Below are 17523 nucleotides of genomic sequence, written 5' to 3'. Positions count from 1 at the left end.
GTTTTTTATGACTCTGCAAAAAAAGAATTCCATCATCAAAATGTTGACTTGGTACCCATTATCGTGAAATCTGCTATATGGTTAAGTTATGATTCACGAAAACCTGCCATACTATTTATCAACTTGCAATTATCTTATTTATCATATAAGGTGTCCAAATGGGAGTTTTGCTATTTCGTAAAATGTACTGCTTCGTAATTAGCTGAAACAATAGGATAGTTTAGGTAATAATTTTTTGCATGCGCCAAAGGGTTAAGAGAAAATTACTGCACCTTATTGAGTCTTGATTTTAAGTCGTTTCGCTCTTTGTCGTATTGTTCATTAGTTTTAAAGATGCTATTCTTTAGGTCATGGTTTTCTTGGTTGATTTTTTCATGCTGATCTTTTAATTTCTCTCGAAGTGAAGTGTTATTTTCTTTAAGTTTGTCCATGTTGTCCTGATGAATAGGCCAATTATGAGTTTTGATCTCCAAGCTAAGAAAAGCAGTTAAGGATTATTTCATAGATTACCTGTAATTGTCTTGCTGCTTCCTTCAACGAAACATTTTCAGTTTTCATGTGACCCATAAGCATCTTAGCATCTAGTAACTCACTGTTAACACTTTGATATTTTAACTCTAAGTCATGGCGCATTCGAGTCTCTTCGTCAAGTACACGTAATGTCTTTCCAAAGCCTGCCAGCTGGATCTCCTTTTCTTTAAACTGCTCGGTAATTTGTACCAGCTTCTCCCTGTTAAAAAATAGTTCGTTTCACATTTCTAGTACTTTTTCCAGACAAATAATAGATATGCTCACATTTTTTTTTCTACGGTTTTTTACCTAGTGGTCTGAAGCTCTGATTGTTTTGTTTCTATGTCATTGCTTAAATTAGTCCTTTCCACAGCATATTCTCGTTGTATTGATTCAACAGCAATGCTACATTTTTCTTGAAGGGTAATTATAGTTTGATCTTTTTCATCCAACTTATGACACATCATCTGTAGATCTTAAAGTAACATTGATGAATTTGTATAAGGTTTTAAGTCTAATAATAATTTGTCCCACGTCTATCAGAAACCTTGTTTCTATACCAGAGAAGTTATCATTGTTTATTTCTGAATGCAAATTCCTCACTGAACAAATTGATGCATAAGGTAGATCAACCTAGTATTAACGAAATAATGGATCAAAACGCACAAGGAGAGCATGTGCGACAGACTAGTTCATGCAACTGCCACCAGAGGACTTTGAAAGAACCATATCTTCGGTTACGTGGCCATTTAAAAACATCAATACGTTAGTAGCCCTTGTATGTAGCTGGATCCACATATTCAGCATATTGTTGAACCAGGTTGAGCTTCTTGGAAATAAGTCATATGTTATGACTGATTAGGATTATTGCGATGACGTTTCCCAGTGCGATATATGAACCAGTTAGGCAGAAACCCGTTTTCGCTGCCATGCAAAAAATGTTAAAAATGTTTTTAAAAAAAACAACACCAACTAGGGGTCCAGAGACACCATGCCCACTTGGGAAGTGGTTTCAAATGCTCAACATTCTAACAATTTCAATATTCAACGCCCCTTGGTGACCAAATAGTGAAACCAATGACCTTGTAACTCACCACAATCATAGAATATGTCAAGAGCTACAACTTTGCAATTGATTGTGGTAACAAAATATGCCTAGGTACCAAATATGGAAATTATGTTGTACTATTCAATGCCCCCTGATGGATTGAAAAATCTATTAGTGATAGACCCGGTCTCACTAAGATTGCATTCAACTCAGTTGTAGCAAAAGTATGCGTGCTTAGAAATAAAACAAAGTCAGAATACAAACCGATTCAAAAGTGTCAGACTCATGATCCAGTAAATCGCACCTCGACGACATCCCATTTAGTTAGACATCATTCTTAACGGACAATTGTTCCGGGTATCAGCTAACAGACGTATTATACCGAAAAACACTGACAATAATCGCTTCAATGCCCGACCAGCAAACACTAAGAGCGAGGACCATCGCACAGCAGAGGATTAAACTACTACAGGGAACAGTCGAGAAACCCCAACAGGGAATGGCATGACAACAGACAGTACCGCCCATAGGAACTTGGGCCCCAACACCTTAAAGTCACAAGCATCAACGTTGCTGGCTGGTCGACTTCAAATTTAGAACTAAGACAGGCAATTCTCCTATCAACAGAAAGTGATATCATATGTGTACAGGAGACGCTTTGTGGACCAGAATCGGATCATGTTTATCTTGAAGTGTATGTTTCAGAGGTGCCAACCCTTGAAAATTGTTTTGAGGGACAGAGATCCCCACTTGCCATATTAAATTATTCCTGAGAACCGACTGCTGGCGCCACAGTGTTCACTTGCCAGATTAGATCAAGCCTAGAGTACTGACTGCAAGCACCACAGTGTTCACTCATTGCCTTATTATATACACTCGTGGCATATATCAGTTACTTTTTCCCCTACCGCTAGCGAAAAAGAGCCAACATTCCCTTAACCCTTCGTGAGCGCACCATTTTTGACAAGTTTTGCCACCAGAGCGAAGCCATTTTTGGGGTAATTTCAGGCATTTTGACCTTAAGTTTTTAACTGCCTGCCACAGTAAAACTACTAAATGGATTCACATATAACTTTCAGATATAATGTATATTGACCACAGGATTATTTTACACTGGTCATCATGGCGATTGTTGTCGTTGCCATGGCAACGGTGAAATTCAAAATGGCCGCCGCGTGTATAGTTTCTCATTATTTTCTCAGAAAAAATCCAATTCTGCCAAACTGGGAAAGGTTATGGTTTCAAAACAGCACTAAAACAACTGCCAAACATGTTTTCTATCAGGCAATAGTCATAAATTGTAATTCTTTCATGTACTTTGGGAAATTTTGAACTTATGTGGTAGCTAGATCAAGTACCGAAAAATTTGAAAATTTGACTGAAGTGCAATGAATGAAAGTTTATTAGTTTTCATAACTACAGGAATCCATATAGGGTATATGCATATGGAAATAGAATACCTGTATGTGTTTATATATATATAAATATTTATAAATATATATATATTCATATATATATATATATATATATATATATATATTTATAAATATATATGTATACGTATATACACGTTCCGAAAATGATACTTATCAGTATGTACAATATGTATTTTTCATGTTCTTTCAAATAAAAACACCATGAATGTTTCAAGTTTACTGTTTGTTACATTTTTACAGTTTTCCACCACTGAAATTTTTGGTTTTTGTTGCTGCTTTCTCATTGAAATTAATTAAAACCTTGAAATTTTCCGTGACAAAAGCAAATTGGTTAGAAATGCGTGACATTTTAATGCTTCCCGCCGGGACAGCGGGACCGACTGTGGAATTCCGTGACTGTCCCGCAAAATGTGGGGTGGTTGGAAGGTCTGATGTTCGGTTTTCTTTCCCTAGACTGTTAAAACAGAAAAAAGCACCACACAATTTTTTGGTGGTATAGGTATTTTCATAATGCAGCACCTCACTCAGCTGTACGACACAAAAGTTTGTGATAACGCCTTCGATGGAATTTTGGGACTACGTTAAAGCATAGATTAACTGATATGAAAATCTCAATTTTCTGCTGTTATTTACCACTAGAGGGTTCCCCTGATGTAGAGATTCGTCAAGTTTTTACTCACACTTATCATCCCAAGTCTACTTATCCTGTGACTCGGGAAGGTTGGTTCATTAAAAGATTATATCCCTGATGTAGATAGCCTTCCAGATCTATTTTAGATAAATCTATTAACCCTCATGGTGGATCACTTATTGAATTCAATAAGAATGACAGATCTCTTGTTGAAGCCAAAATGGCTCTACTAAACGGGAGGTATGATGGTAACAACAATACTTATATTTCGAGTCATGGTAAATCTGTTGTAGACTATTTCTTATTACCTTATGACATTCTAAAAGATGTTAAACGATTTACAATTTCTACTATGAGCGAAATTGCCAGTAAGTATTGTTTCGTGTTGTAAAGAGCCTCAGATAATATAACCCTAACGTAATGGTTACAGCTACAGAACAACAAGTTTATTTTCACTCACATGCCACAGGAACTCATATCCATAACAAGTATAATGTACAATCACTCATTGGCCAAGGATCAAAATTGCCCAATCATTCATTGCTCACTGTAGAAATCAACAATACGCCATGTTGTGAAGTGCAAGGCATCAACCTACCATTCAACGCAATACATGACTTGTAGCACAGGTTGAACGACCTTGATTTAGATTAAAATGATAAATGTTCAGCTCTGACAATGCTAGGAATGCAATTATTTCTCTAATTGAGAGCATAGAACTCTGCCAAGAAACTCAGACAGCAGTTTATCATATTTATGACACCATTGTCTTAAAGATAACTAAGGAAATGAAACATGAAATTCCTGTTAATAGCCCTAAACATCAGCGTAGAAATTCGTATCAAAAACCTCGCAGTCATTATTGGAATTATGAACTCCATGGTCTTTGGATTCGCATGTGCCGGAAAAAAAACAAAAACATCAAATTCAAATGGAATAGAAGCAAGATACAATTTTGACTGGCGACATAGATTTTACAAATGAAGATACTGCAGGGGTATAAGTTTGGACTTAGAGACGTCTAAAAACCAAAATCCAATGGATTTTTGGAATAATTTAAAAGATTTGGGACCGCATAAAAAAGTTTCAATACTGCTAGAAATATATTTGGATTCTGGTTCAGTTGAAAGAAATGCAAATGTCGTCTTAGAGGGGTCCAGGGACACCATGCCCACTTGGGAAGTGGTTTCAAATGCTCAACATTCTAACAGTTACAGTATTCAACGCCCCCTGGTGACCATATACAAAAGCCAATGACCTAGTGAAACTCACCACAATGATAGAATATGTCAAGAACTACATAGTCCAGGAGCTTATTGAGCCGAGTGTGCATAAAAGGTTAAAGCTTGGCACCCATCATTTTTAGAAAGTAGGAACCTCGAAGTTTCAGAAATTTGAGGTGCCATTTTTCTCATTATCTGTTATCTAGTTGCCATGGCAACATACTTCTTACCCTTCTTATGGTATCAAAAATGTATAATTGTGAAATTTTTCCCTATTTGGATACTGCTCTGGGGAATGAAAAGATAATTTCACTCTTTTTTGCACTTGACTGATATTTTCACGCTGATTTTAATAATCAAGATTAAAAAACTCAACCAGTAATATCTACTCTTAATATTTTCAAAGGGGTCATGAAGAGGTTTGGGAAAAATTTTTAAATCTAATTTTTTTTTGTATAAAACATGCACCGTATGCACATGCACAGTCTCGTGAAAAGATTTTCTAAATATCTTTATCCAAACTCCAGAAAAGCCTCTAGCAACGACCCTAGCAACAGGATGCTCGCGTTTATGCGGTGATGCTGATGACGTCATTCTGAGAACACATTGCCTGCAGCACACTCAGAAGCGTTATAATACAATGCTCATTCACGTTGAATATCGTGCTAATTTTACTGTCTTTTGAAGCCTTGGCTGTGTGTAGCTATGAACTGTTCAACAAAGGCAGCGACAAATTTTGGTGGCCAAAAACCAAAGATTTGGCCCTAAGATGATGGACCGTAAGAGCGAAAACATCCGGCCTATGTGTAAACTAGCTTCACACTTTAGAGAATTCTCGCAAATATTACGGCACACATAAACTTGGATACACAAAACTTATGTTTTTATCATCTGAGACCCTTTTATTCTGCCAAGTGACGCTATTACTGCAAATTCAACACCTAGTATTAACGCGCTTTCCACTGCATATAGTATTGGCTTTCCCCAGTGACCCACATCACTGTAGTATGTTCAACATACTGACTGTATGTATGCAGCACATATTACTATTACACGGCTGGGATGGCGCAGGCTGGGCTGGGATTCACGAACAAGTTTACGGTTTCAGGACGCTTTTATGGTCCAGTCCTAGATAAAAATATCTCTACCCACAGAAATATCTGTGATGTCTATATCAGTCATCCCCTCTGTGTGGTTTTTATGAAGAGCGAATGACTAAAATGATGATTAATGCTCGCAGCTCCATGATGTAGAAATATGCTGTACTTAAGTCCCAAATTGCTTCCTTCTGAGGCATCAGGTCCAAATTAAATGGAATGATTTCGACTGTCTATTAATAACAACTGTTGGCTTCCTAAACTTCGACGTTTGATTGGAATCTGATGTATTTGAGTCCCTATTAAGCACTTTAATCGCTGTTTGTTTTTATACACTACACCATGTTGTTTTGGTTTGGGTTCTCAGAATGACGTCACGCTTCCGGGTTGGGAAAGAATCAGCGCGGCCGATCAAAAGTCTCGTTTTAACACTAATTGAAGAATTAAAAATTAATTTCTTGACTACTAAATCAAAAAATAGGTTATAGGCCTAATTGATAAAAGATACTTTTAGCCACGAAACCACTTGTTGATGATTAGTTCAAATTTGAGCAATTATGAGTATCAAAAAGCATTTCCAGAGAATTCCTTTTCAAATCTTAATGGCCGTTGCCATGGTAACCAATTTGGTAAAATTTCAGACTGGCTTGACAAGGTTAAAGGTATAGACAAGAGCCCCAAGGGGCACTATGGCCAGCCTGTCAGCTTTTCATAAAATGGCAAATGATGATGCATTCTGTGGGTTAAATTTGTCAAAATACACTCCCAGCTCAAAGTCAATACCTAATAATTTACACAATACAATCGTAGAATACAAAAGTAGCACAGACTGGATCTGGCAGGAACAAATACCTCAGATAAGTCTTTTCCCTTGGTCTTATTGATTTTAATGCGGAACAGAATTGAATTTTCTGAAATTTGCTCATTGAAACAAAATTGAATTGGATTTGATGTTTTATTTTGTTCAATAAAGTAAAATTGAATGGGATTTGATATTTGCAGAATAAAATTTGATTGAATTTTTAGTTTGAGCACATGGCTAATTAGCATATCAAGTCATCTATCCGATTTAAGAAAAAGCTATTTTTCCCGGACTTTGCACAATGGTCAATGATATTTTCTGTAGTGCTGATAAAAATATTCCTCCCACAAAACCAAATCAACTAAAGCTTTCACAGAAATCGATCTTGAAATACAATTTTAGATCTTAAAATAAAACCCGGAAGTAAAACGGTAGACGTTACCGCGGGTTCACGTGAACAACTGCTGATTTCTGCGGCTAAGCCAATCATAGAGGAGTCTTTGCTTTCTGATTGGCTTTTCAAAACCGATATTTTTGCGATCAGATATTCGCGAAAAAGCTCATATATATTCTAACGAGACCCTCTTTCAAAATTCAGCTACTTAGAGTTTGGAGAATGGATAATGCTTTAATGAATGATTTGTTTGAATATATGCTCAGTTGCACAGTAAAAGAGCCTTTGCTCTGGAAACCATGTCATCTAAATTCGCTCCATTTGTATAGTAATAGGCTCAGCCTACGGATGGCCTAAAAACATATAGTTTTTTAAATTTTAGGTATTAACTTTTCTTAGTTTTTTAAACTAAACAGTTTACTGTCTAAATAATAAAACATTGACCATGGTAACTGAATTGTCATAACTGATATGATTATCAGTTTGATAATGATTTTGCAAACTCTGAATGAAAGTACATTATGGAGGGTATAGAAAATGATTTGACAGCTAAGCGAAGAAAGTTGGATATTTGTTTTATATGCAAAATAAGAGCTGATGAAAAACTTGTAGAGGAACTGAGAGATAAGTCTGGAGAAAAATTATGTCTTACTTTAAATGAAAGAAAAGAACACAGCGATGTGAAGGCTGCGAATATATTACATGACTTGAATGGACAGAAAGAAGGTTGAGTTTTGACAGTAAAGAATCTTTTCATTCCTATCATGCACTGGCTTAAAATATGCATAGTACCAATATTATATGTTAATACTAAGTTATCCTACTATTCAACGCCCCCTGGTGATCATATGCAAAAAGCAAATACCTTGAAACTACAATTATAGTACATGTTATGAGCTACAACTTTGCAATTGATTGCGGTAACAAAATATGCCTAGATACCAAAATAATATGGAAATAATAGGTTATTGTATTATTCAATGCCCCTGGTGACCATATACAAACACCAATGACCTTGAAACTCACAATCGTATGAACATTGCCAAATGAACAAATTTGACAGTTCTGGATTGGGTGGAAAATGGTGTAAAGCTTGACTTCGTCAGTATGCCCAAACCCTTTGTCATGAATAATCTGTGTTTCTAGCTCGTCCAGGATAATTTCATCGATAAAACACAATTTACAAGACTACATGATTATTCTCATAATTCTAGGATTTTGATCCGATCCCTTACATTGCAACAATCCCAAATTTCAAGTGATACAGTAAGCATATCTTCAATGCATTGTACTGTCATGATATGGCAATATGTTTCATAAATTACAAGATCACAGATCTTCATTTGTGTATTGAGTTCTCAATACTGCAATCTTCAATAATGCTATCTATTCTAAATTCTATGAATTAAACAGTTCTCTCTGGTTGGTATCATTCTAATGAAACAGACAGTTCTTCTAGCAACATGGGTTTTATTAATTACTCTTAAGACAACTAAAAGAACTTACCTCTGTATGAAGATTCTTTATCCCTTTTCAATATTACTATCATGTCTATATTAGCATTCAGTTCAGTTTTACAGGATTCTAATTCATCTTGAAGCTTCTTTAGTTCTTGTAGTGAGTTCTGATGTTCTTTGAGCACACTATCACTGTGTTCCTGTGGAAAAAGTTTGCAGATGTCTATTACAGATAAATATATTGCAATATAGACATTTAGCACTAGCATTCTTAAACCAACACGTAATAACCATATATAGACCAGATCTGTGCCACAAATGCATGACAGAGTTGTTGGAGGAATTTACCGCATTTTAGAATGTCTGCCTACGACCGACTGTGTCATCATAACTGGTGACTTGATATTCACATAAATAAAACACAGGATAGTTTTGTTTGTACTACAAAGCAACTTTTAGAGTCAGACTGTTTGTTCTTTAGTGGATAAAGCTAAGCTTTTAGAGTCAGACTGTTTGTTCTTTAGTGGATAAAGCTAAAAAACTTCATGATAAGGTTATATCTTGCAGCAATAAAAACCTGTGTGTGTGTGTGTGTGTGTGTGCGTGCGTGCGTACGTGCGTGCGTGCGTGCGTGCGTGTGTGTCATATACTGGGTAAATCTTAATCTTGTCCACTAGCTTAAGCCAATCACATCAGATGCGTTGTTTTTCGCTGGCAGGTTCGCTCTATCAATACTAAACATCCGATTCACTAGATATAGGCTATAGTGGCATCCTGTCCACCCAGGAAATCTTAGACCGGAAAAATACAGCAATAAGGTCTGCGGCAGGGTTTGTGTTGGGTACAGGGTTTGGGTACAGTGCTCAAGTTAGTGAAAAAGTGTAACAATGACAGCATAATTTGGCTATCGTATTTGAATGTACGTGTTTTTTATTCGTCTAATTTGGGTGGGAACAGAATTCCTGGTGGGGTAGGAAAATGAACCGGCTAAAAAGTAATAACAACAATCCAAAGAAAGGAAAACTGAAAGACAAGAACAAGAAATACAATTGAATGAATATGAAATGTTTACAAATTAACATGAAGTAACAGCAAATGAGAATGAAAATGAACCGGCTAAAAAGAAATACAAACAATCCAAAGAAACGAGAACTCATGAAGGTAGACGTAAAAGGGATGCTGATAAGCACATTTTGAAAGCTGGGTGTGGGATCACCTGCCGTAGACAATATCAGAGGCACAACGTAAAGCAATTTGGGCCGAATATTGGGGATTGCCTAATAACAACCGCCAAAGAAACTTAATATACAAATATGTAAATTGCAAATCTATGAAAACTTAAGCTAATCCTAACACTTCTCGACGTCAGTTCAGCTTCGAATATTCCCTCCTCGATGAAAATGGGATGTCGCTCCCAGTTTGTAAAACGTTTTTCTTGACCACCATTGAAAAATGATTTGGTCGTAGTATCAGTGATAAAGAACACACCAACCACTAACCTAACACCAGTGCATGATAACCGAGGTACAACACGTAACATGAAGACCGTAGATAAAACTGAAATGTGTTCTTACTCGACCTACAGAAATACTGTTTCTGAAATGGGTATAAGATTTACCAAATTGGGAGAGGAACAGTGTGAATCTTGCCTAGCATATGAAATACACCGAAAGGCTGTAATTCGAGACAACTGTACTTGCGAAATATGCCACAACCAAATTGTCCATATTAATAGAGCACAGAATGGATGATTGTATTATAAAAGGGATGCCGAATCCGAATAACAGCACATTATTATCAGTTGATTTACAAAAGGTTATTATGTTACCTCGCATGCCTGGAGTCAAGATCACAGTTTTCACAAAACGTTTTGAGGCATATCACGAGACATTTGTATCCGTCAGTTCAGCTGAAGAAAAAACGTCGGTATTTCACAAAGATCTTTTGAGAGACAAAGAATTCGAGCACATCATTTACTGGCTTGACAAATGTTCAAGCCAAAATAAGTGTTACTGTCTTTTAACCGTACTGGTTGTGTTTGTCAACTCGTCTGTGATCCGGGTGAAGAGTATTAATATGGACACTGAAGTATTTTGAGCCTGGGCACACATTCATGGCTGCAAATAGCATACACACAGGCGTTGAGGCCCAATTAAAGAAAATTCCTTTCGGAAATGTGTATAACTTCAGTGATTTTAGCAAAGTTATATCTGATTCAAATGCTTTGAACATGGATGTTGTGGAAATGGCCAATGAAGATTTTCATCATTGGACAGGGAATCAATCAGCGGCAAAACTTAATAAACCAGGGCGCCCATTTCTGAAGAATATTGCTGTTATCAAGTTATGCAGGGGGTCAATCGATCTCTTGTATAAAATGAACCACAATGATATGCAGTGGGAAACTTTTTCATATGTAAAAAGACAGTAAAATTGGAAAATTTATCGATTCCCACACTTCTAGGACCCCAACCACGTGGCTTATTGACAAGCAAAAACGCAGATATCATATGAAATTTGTGTCCATTGTTGCCCGAAGATAGGCGATCATTCTGGGAGAACATCCAAAATAATGATGAGCTTGTAGACTCAATTGAAATTAAAAAGTGTGGTTTCATCGATCCTATATGGAATTAGTGTTTACAAATAGATATTTAATGCACTTTATCATTGTTACTGTTCCAAAATTCATTCTTTGAAAATATTTCAAATTTTGTTGTTGTGTTGTGTTATTATTTTTGTTGTTGCTTTGTGTTATTATTTTTTTTTAGATCACAACTTAATTAAGATAAATTAAGAAGAGTATTCAATTGTGAGATTTTTGTTAATGAGCAAGAAGAATGCATGATTATCTCACTGCAAAAAGCTTAAATAGTGATATTACCATTATATTATTCTTCGCTTAAGTTTAGGTCTTTTAGATCTTTAATCCAGAAGGATCACTTGTCATCAATATTGAAATTTTAGTATAATTAGATGTTGTTGAATTGATCTGAAATTCAATTTCATCTAATAAAAACATTTGAAATATCAATCAACGCTTGTTGCTCAGTACTATCTCATTGAGCTACCGAGGCCCCTCGATTCAATTTCAAATAATTACATAAGCGGCAAATAACCATCGCATCGATATTACAACAAACAACGTGTTAATTTAATCACTGTTGTGGTGGTTCAATGCATGGAAAAGATAACAAGAAACTAAATTCTTAATATGGACCTAAATTTACATGAGTGTATGTTTAATCAGCATCAAAATTAAACATTGGTAGTCTAGATTAGAGATTATAAGCAAAACTAATAAAAAATAGTGAAAACTATTGGCTTGAATTGAATGATGGGGAAAACTGACTTTTTACAGACAATTAGATCGAAAATAAGGATGGAAAATGTCTTTTTTCGAATTATGAATGGAAACGCATACCTATCTTCGGCATGAAGTTTTTGGCAGAATTTCAGAGAATCTGTGCTCCAAGTAATCAACAAGAGGCCCATAGGCCTTGAAGCATTGTTCGATTAGACTGTGGTAAGGTATTAAGTGGTGAATGCTTTACATCTGCTGGAAAATGTTGTACGACGATGTTGATTGGGACGGAGGACCACAGACTTAAGAATTGAATGAATTTCATTTTTCTGCCAAGCTACGCTATCTGTATTGTTAAACCTCATTGATGCAATTCTGTTAAAGACGAAACTAGTTTATTCTGATGTTTTCCATCATGTCCAAGCCAAGATACTTTATTCATATCAATCCAGATTTGTATACAAAGGCCCATTTAATACAACAATTTCGGCACTTTCGCCTACACAAAATTCGTATTCATTGTACAACTGTAAGGGTAATCTCGACTGACAGTGGTTTTTCTTGCATAAACTGTAAGGCCCTATTGCTGAGTAATGGAACTAAGAACAGAATGATTTTTCTGAATGCAAAATACTCTGATGCATAATAGGTAGATCAACCGGACAAACGTACGCATCAAAAAGTCGCACAGAGAGCGATGCTGGCATTGGTGTCACTGAGGCAGGTTGATGATTGTTTGTCTTTTTATTTTTTTACGTCGTTCAGACCTTTTTAACCATATTGGATTGTACATTTAATCTCACGACGGGACAGCCTTTGAAGTGTTATCGCACAATGAGAGCAGCCAGCAGGACTCGAACCCACTTGTCACTCAGCACTGATAGTGGATGAAACAGCATCACGCCTTATCTCACTCGATTCAATTCCAAACAAGAGGCCAATGGGCCTTGAAGCATTGGTAGATTATACTGTGGTATTAAGTGGTTATAATGTTTTACATCAGCCGGCAAATCTTCTATGACGATGTTGATTGGGACGACCACAGACTTAAAGGTCTATTTGTCTAGTACGATTTTATTCCTGAAAATGAATTTATTTAGCCTAGGCTATTTGTACTGTTAAACCTCATTAATGCGATTCTGTTAAAAAGATGAAACTAGTTTATTCTGATGTTTTCCATCATGTCCCAGCCAAGATATATCAATCAAGATTTGGATACAAAAACCCATTTTTACGCATGAACTGTTAGGCCCCACTGTATAATGAAAACAAAAACAGAACGATTTTTCTGAATGCAATTGCAAGACCCTCTGATCTTACAGCTCTGATGCATGTACGCATGCAAAACGTCGCAGAGAGCGATGCCGGCGTTGGTGTCACTGAGGCCAGCTGATGATTGTTTGTTTGTCTTTTTGTTTGTTTGGCTTTACGTACGTCGTTTGGATCTTGGTTTCCCAAGACTATTCCTATTGGATTGTTCATTTAACCTCACGACGGTACAGCCTTTGAAGTGTTGCCCGCACACTGTTCGCAGCCAGCAGGACTCGAACCCACTTGTCACTCAGCATTGATAGTGGATTCAACAGCATCACGCCTTATCTCACTGAGCTACCGAGGCCGCTTGATTCAATTCCAAAAAACTACAGCAGCGGCAGATAACCATCGCAATATTGCAATTTACGACAAACAACGCGTAAATTCAATCACTGTTGTTTAACGCATGGAAAAGATAATAAAAGGTATTTTTTCCCAGCGCACATTACAAAGCGAATCTCTGCCGAGTGTGTAAGAGGGTGCTACGCCTTATGAGTGCGCAGCAGGCGGGTAGGGCATCCTAAAGTGTAAACTTATATTAGAATATAGCCGAATTGAATTTTACAGTCAACTGATTGATGATACAACATGGTTGTTCTCGGCGTACTTAACAATGATATTTTCCTCCAATAAACAACTCTGGTAAAATAGAATAAAATGATCTATCTTTATTGGTGATATATTATCATGGTGGTAGCCTACCTGGTGGTAGTGATATTTATAAACCGGAGGTACATAATTTTATGTTTTTCTATTCAGAAGAGGCTGTTCCCCATTCTTTACTGCCAATGTAAATGCGGACATATCGCTACGCGATTGTTTAACCCGCTCTCATCTACCAGATAATGAACACGAAAAATGCGATCGAATAATTTTTTGGACCATTAAATCAGAAATCTGGCGATGCTATGTTGTGGGGAATAATTTTTTTAGTCATTTTCAGCTGTTTCTAATGTTTTACGTGAACGGAGTGACATTTTGAAGTTAGTATGAAAATGAGAAGAGTCGGCACTATTTTTTCGTACTACTGTTTTCGATCCATTTTACTAGCATTGGCATGATGTCATAGACGTCAACCAATGCTAAAAACTAGAGTAGTGGCAAATAACATAACATAACATAACATATTGCAATTTAGGACAAACAACATGTAAATTTAATCACCGAGTTATTAGAAAAATGCGATAGAATAACTTTTTGGACCATTAAAACAGAAATGTGGTGACGCTTGTTGGGAATAATCGAAACATTACTTTGATACATTTTCAGCTGTGTCTAATGTTTTACGTGAACGGAGTTACATTTTGAAATAACTATGAAAATGAGAAGAGTCAGCGCTTTTTTTCGACCATGACTTTCGATCCACTTTACTAGCATGGGCATGATGTCATAGACGTCAACCAATGCTAAAAATAGCTATTTTGCTACTGACTGTGGCAGCCATCATGCATGGCCTATATATGTCAAACAATAGAGCTCATCCCACTCACATCTAAAACAAACATGCTGAGTTACAAAGAAATTAATCAAAACCTTGAGCCTGTAGAGCGGGAAAAACATCAGACGGACATAGTTAACGACAATACCCCTTGTGTCTTACGGCTGAGGTGTAAAAACTGAATACTGCAGGGATTTCATGAATAATTCTTGCAGCATTATCATCTAAAAATACACTGGCGTTTATCTGATAATCGAAGCATCAGAGTATAGAAGTGGTTGAGTATTAGGAGGTCCCCAGATAATGGACTAAAACTCAATTGCCTGTAGATACTCAAGTCCAAAGTGGGCCCAAAGAGGTCACCCTCCTTCCACCCTTAACCAATATACCAAAAAAAATGTAAAAATATAAAAAATCAGTCCAAATAATGTAAGAGATAAATCTATCATCATATTCTCACAGCACTTAAAAGACTCAACCATACCTTGATCTTGTAGGCTGAATTTTTTTCATATTCAAGACTAACACAAAGAACATCATAATCAGCCTTCAAATTATCAAACTGCTTGCTGACTGCTACAAGATCATCTTGTGCTTTCTGGCGGGATACTTTTTCATCATGAATCTGAATTAAAAAATACACCAGTAGTAAACTAGATGAGGCAATATCCTCCAATGTTTATGAGTAGGAAGATCATCCAGAGGCAAAATTCATGGAAAGCAAAGCCTGTAATAGAGGATTTTGTTGACAAAAGAAGACTGCTGGCTTAGTTGATCGTTTACTGTTTCTGTCACGAGTCAATGAACAGTCATCCTATCTATCACTCATGGCAAACACACGGTGCATGAATAAATCCTTTCACTGCTGAGGCATATTATTGCCCTGTGCTGAACGTTTTTGTCAAAACTTGACTTTTTTTTAAATAACTATAATTGATCTCTTTTTTACATATAAGACGAATTAAATTAATTGTGAGATTATATTTTCATAATTTTGACATTTGGTATCCCAAAGTGGCGATTTTGATACATATGGCTAACCATACTAAAAAGCATCATTTTCCGAAAAAATCACAAAAAAATAAAAACCAATAAAATGTCATTCAACTGTCCAATAAAATTTATTTTTGACAAAATAGCATAGTTCTTGATTGTGTGATAAATCTAAAAACATTCAACTGGATGTAGCCCAGGTTTGTTTGGACAGGTTTAGCAATGATAGAATGATTCACCACATATGCCACGTCGCGCCTTACACAATGGGCATCTCTTTCCTGGGTGCGGTCTGGCCGGTGTTGAAGGAATTCTCTCCATAAAGTGTCTGCCTACTAAACGACTGGCAGTGTTGTTGTCAATAACAGGATGGTTTAAAAACATCGCAGATACCACGTCATGAACAAAGTCCTGTTTAGACCCTCTTTTCCTGGCAATAAGATGGGCATTCAAGATGCAAAGCATAAACAACCGCAATCTTCTTATACCATTTCATTGTTCTCCTCGCCGCATCATAGTAATGAATCATCTGGTCAGTGATGTCGACACTGCCCATACAGAGATTGTATTCCCTGACAGCCTGTATTTTTTCAATGTTTTCACCTCTATTATTTTGACCAATCTGCACAATGCTATCAGAATTACTTGAGGAGAGCATATATACAACTTTCTCTTTCCCATTCGATTTGTCCTTTAGAGCTCGAAATTTCACTGCGAGCATCTGATCAGAGCACCTGAATCCTGAGGAGCCTTTCTCCAGTTGCTTGACTACCAACTCATTTGGTATTCCACGGTTTGTACTCATGGTACCACACAATTAATTCGTCAACTGTGTAGGTAGAGTGCTAGCCGTACGGATGTGTAGTAGTTATCCGTGAACAAGGCATATCCTTTGTCCAGTAACTTTTCTGACAATCAAAGAACTTATTGTTCCGTTTTTTTAAGGGCTAATATAATATATCATCATTCTGGATGGGCTGGATTGGTTTTCCACAGTACACATGTAAAGAATGGGTAATGCCAGATTCTCACCAAGAATAGAGAATTTTATCCCAAAACGTGCACACTTTGTGCGAATAAATTGTTTGAAGGAAAGTCTACCTCTCCAGAGAATGAGAGATTCGTCAATGTTTATTAGACAAGCCAGATTTAAATAAATTGCCCATGGGCAAAGTGTGGTTGGTGTGCTCCCGTTTCTGCCTAACTGAGGAAGATTCGGGAGGCCCAAACCAAGTCCACCATGCGAACTGCGTGGAAGAAGCTTTCTGGTCCGGCTCCAGCGGCGCAAGGGTCAGCACGTACTCAAAAAGGACCAAATCAAGCTTCGGCGCTTTCTCAAGCGGATACAAATGCCAGTTGGAGAACGAGCGCACAACAATCAAACAATCCAACAAGCGCGTCAAGCCCCGTTCGGTCATGCGTTCAGAAAAACTCAGAAATGAATTCTGGGGCCAGTGTGAGGTTGTCTGCAACAGGCAGCCACCAGGTAAAAACGTCTTTCATTGAGATATCTAAAGCCATCTCATTGTACAGAAAGTAGTGAATCTTGATTCGAGCAGTACGAAGACACAATACCAAGTACCTTGCTGTAATCCTAATAATGGCGGTTTGCCGTTTGGATTGATGAATTAGAATTGGGTTGCGAAACTCAACAATTGACTGACACAACCAGTCTCGAGGTGACTATCTTAAGATTATCTGCGGATCTTGATTTGCAGCAAGTAGAGATTCCAACATTCGATGGGACACCAACATTATGGCCGCTATTCGTGGAGCACATACACGTCCACCTGCGTCCAGAGATAAAGGACATACAGCGAATGGATCTCTTACAAGGTGAGGCTAAGAACTTGATTATGGGTTTGGGTTATAGCGG

At 37.0% G+C, this 17523-nt stretch overlaps 1 protein-coding gene across 6 annotated transcripts in view; it reads right to left on the bottom strand.

Moving 5' to 3' along the window:
• Positions 1–17523, bottom strand: part of LOC141905831 (uncharacterized) — a 270857-nt gene that overhangs the window by 79099 nt on the left and 174235 nt on the right. For all 6 annotated transcript variants that reach the window (XM_074794884.1, XM_074794885.1, XM_074794888.1 and 3 more), the window contains 5 exons: positions 15139–15279; positions 8648–8798; positions 820–985; positions 511–730; positions 273–437 (listed from right to left, as the gene is read on the bottom strand). In XM_074794884.1, the coding sequence (XP_074650985.1) occupies positions 273–437; positions 511–730; positions 820–985; positions 8648–8798; positions 15139–15279 (843 nt within the window). The remainder of the gene's footprint in view (positions 1–272; positions 438–510; positions 731–819; positions 986–8647; positions 8799–15138; positions 15280–17523) is intronic.

This window comes from Tubulanus polymorphus, chromosome 5 (assembly GCF_964204645.1).
Source record: "Tubulanus polymorphus chromosome 5, tnTubPoly1.2, whole genome shotgun sequence".
In the NCBI taxonomy this organism is placed as follows: Eukaryota; Metazoa; Nemertea; class Palaeonemertea; order Tubulaniformes; family Tubulanidae; genus Tubulanus; species Tubulanus polymorphus.
Note: the sequence above shows the minus strand (reverse complement) of the source record. Positions and strands in the feature narration are given on the sequence as shown.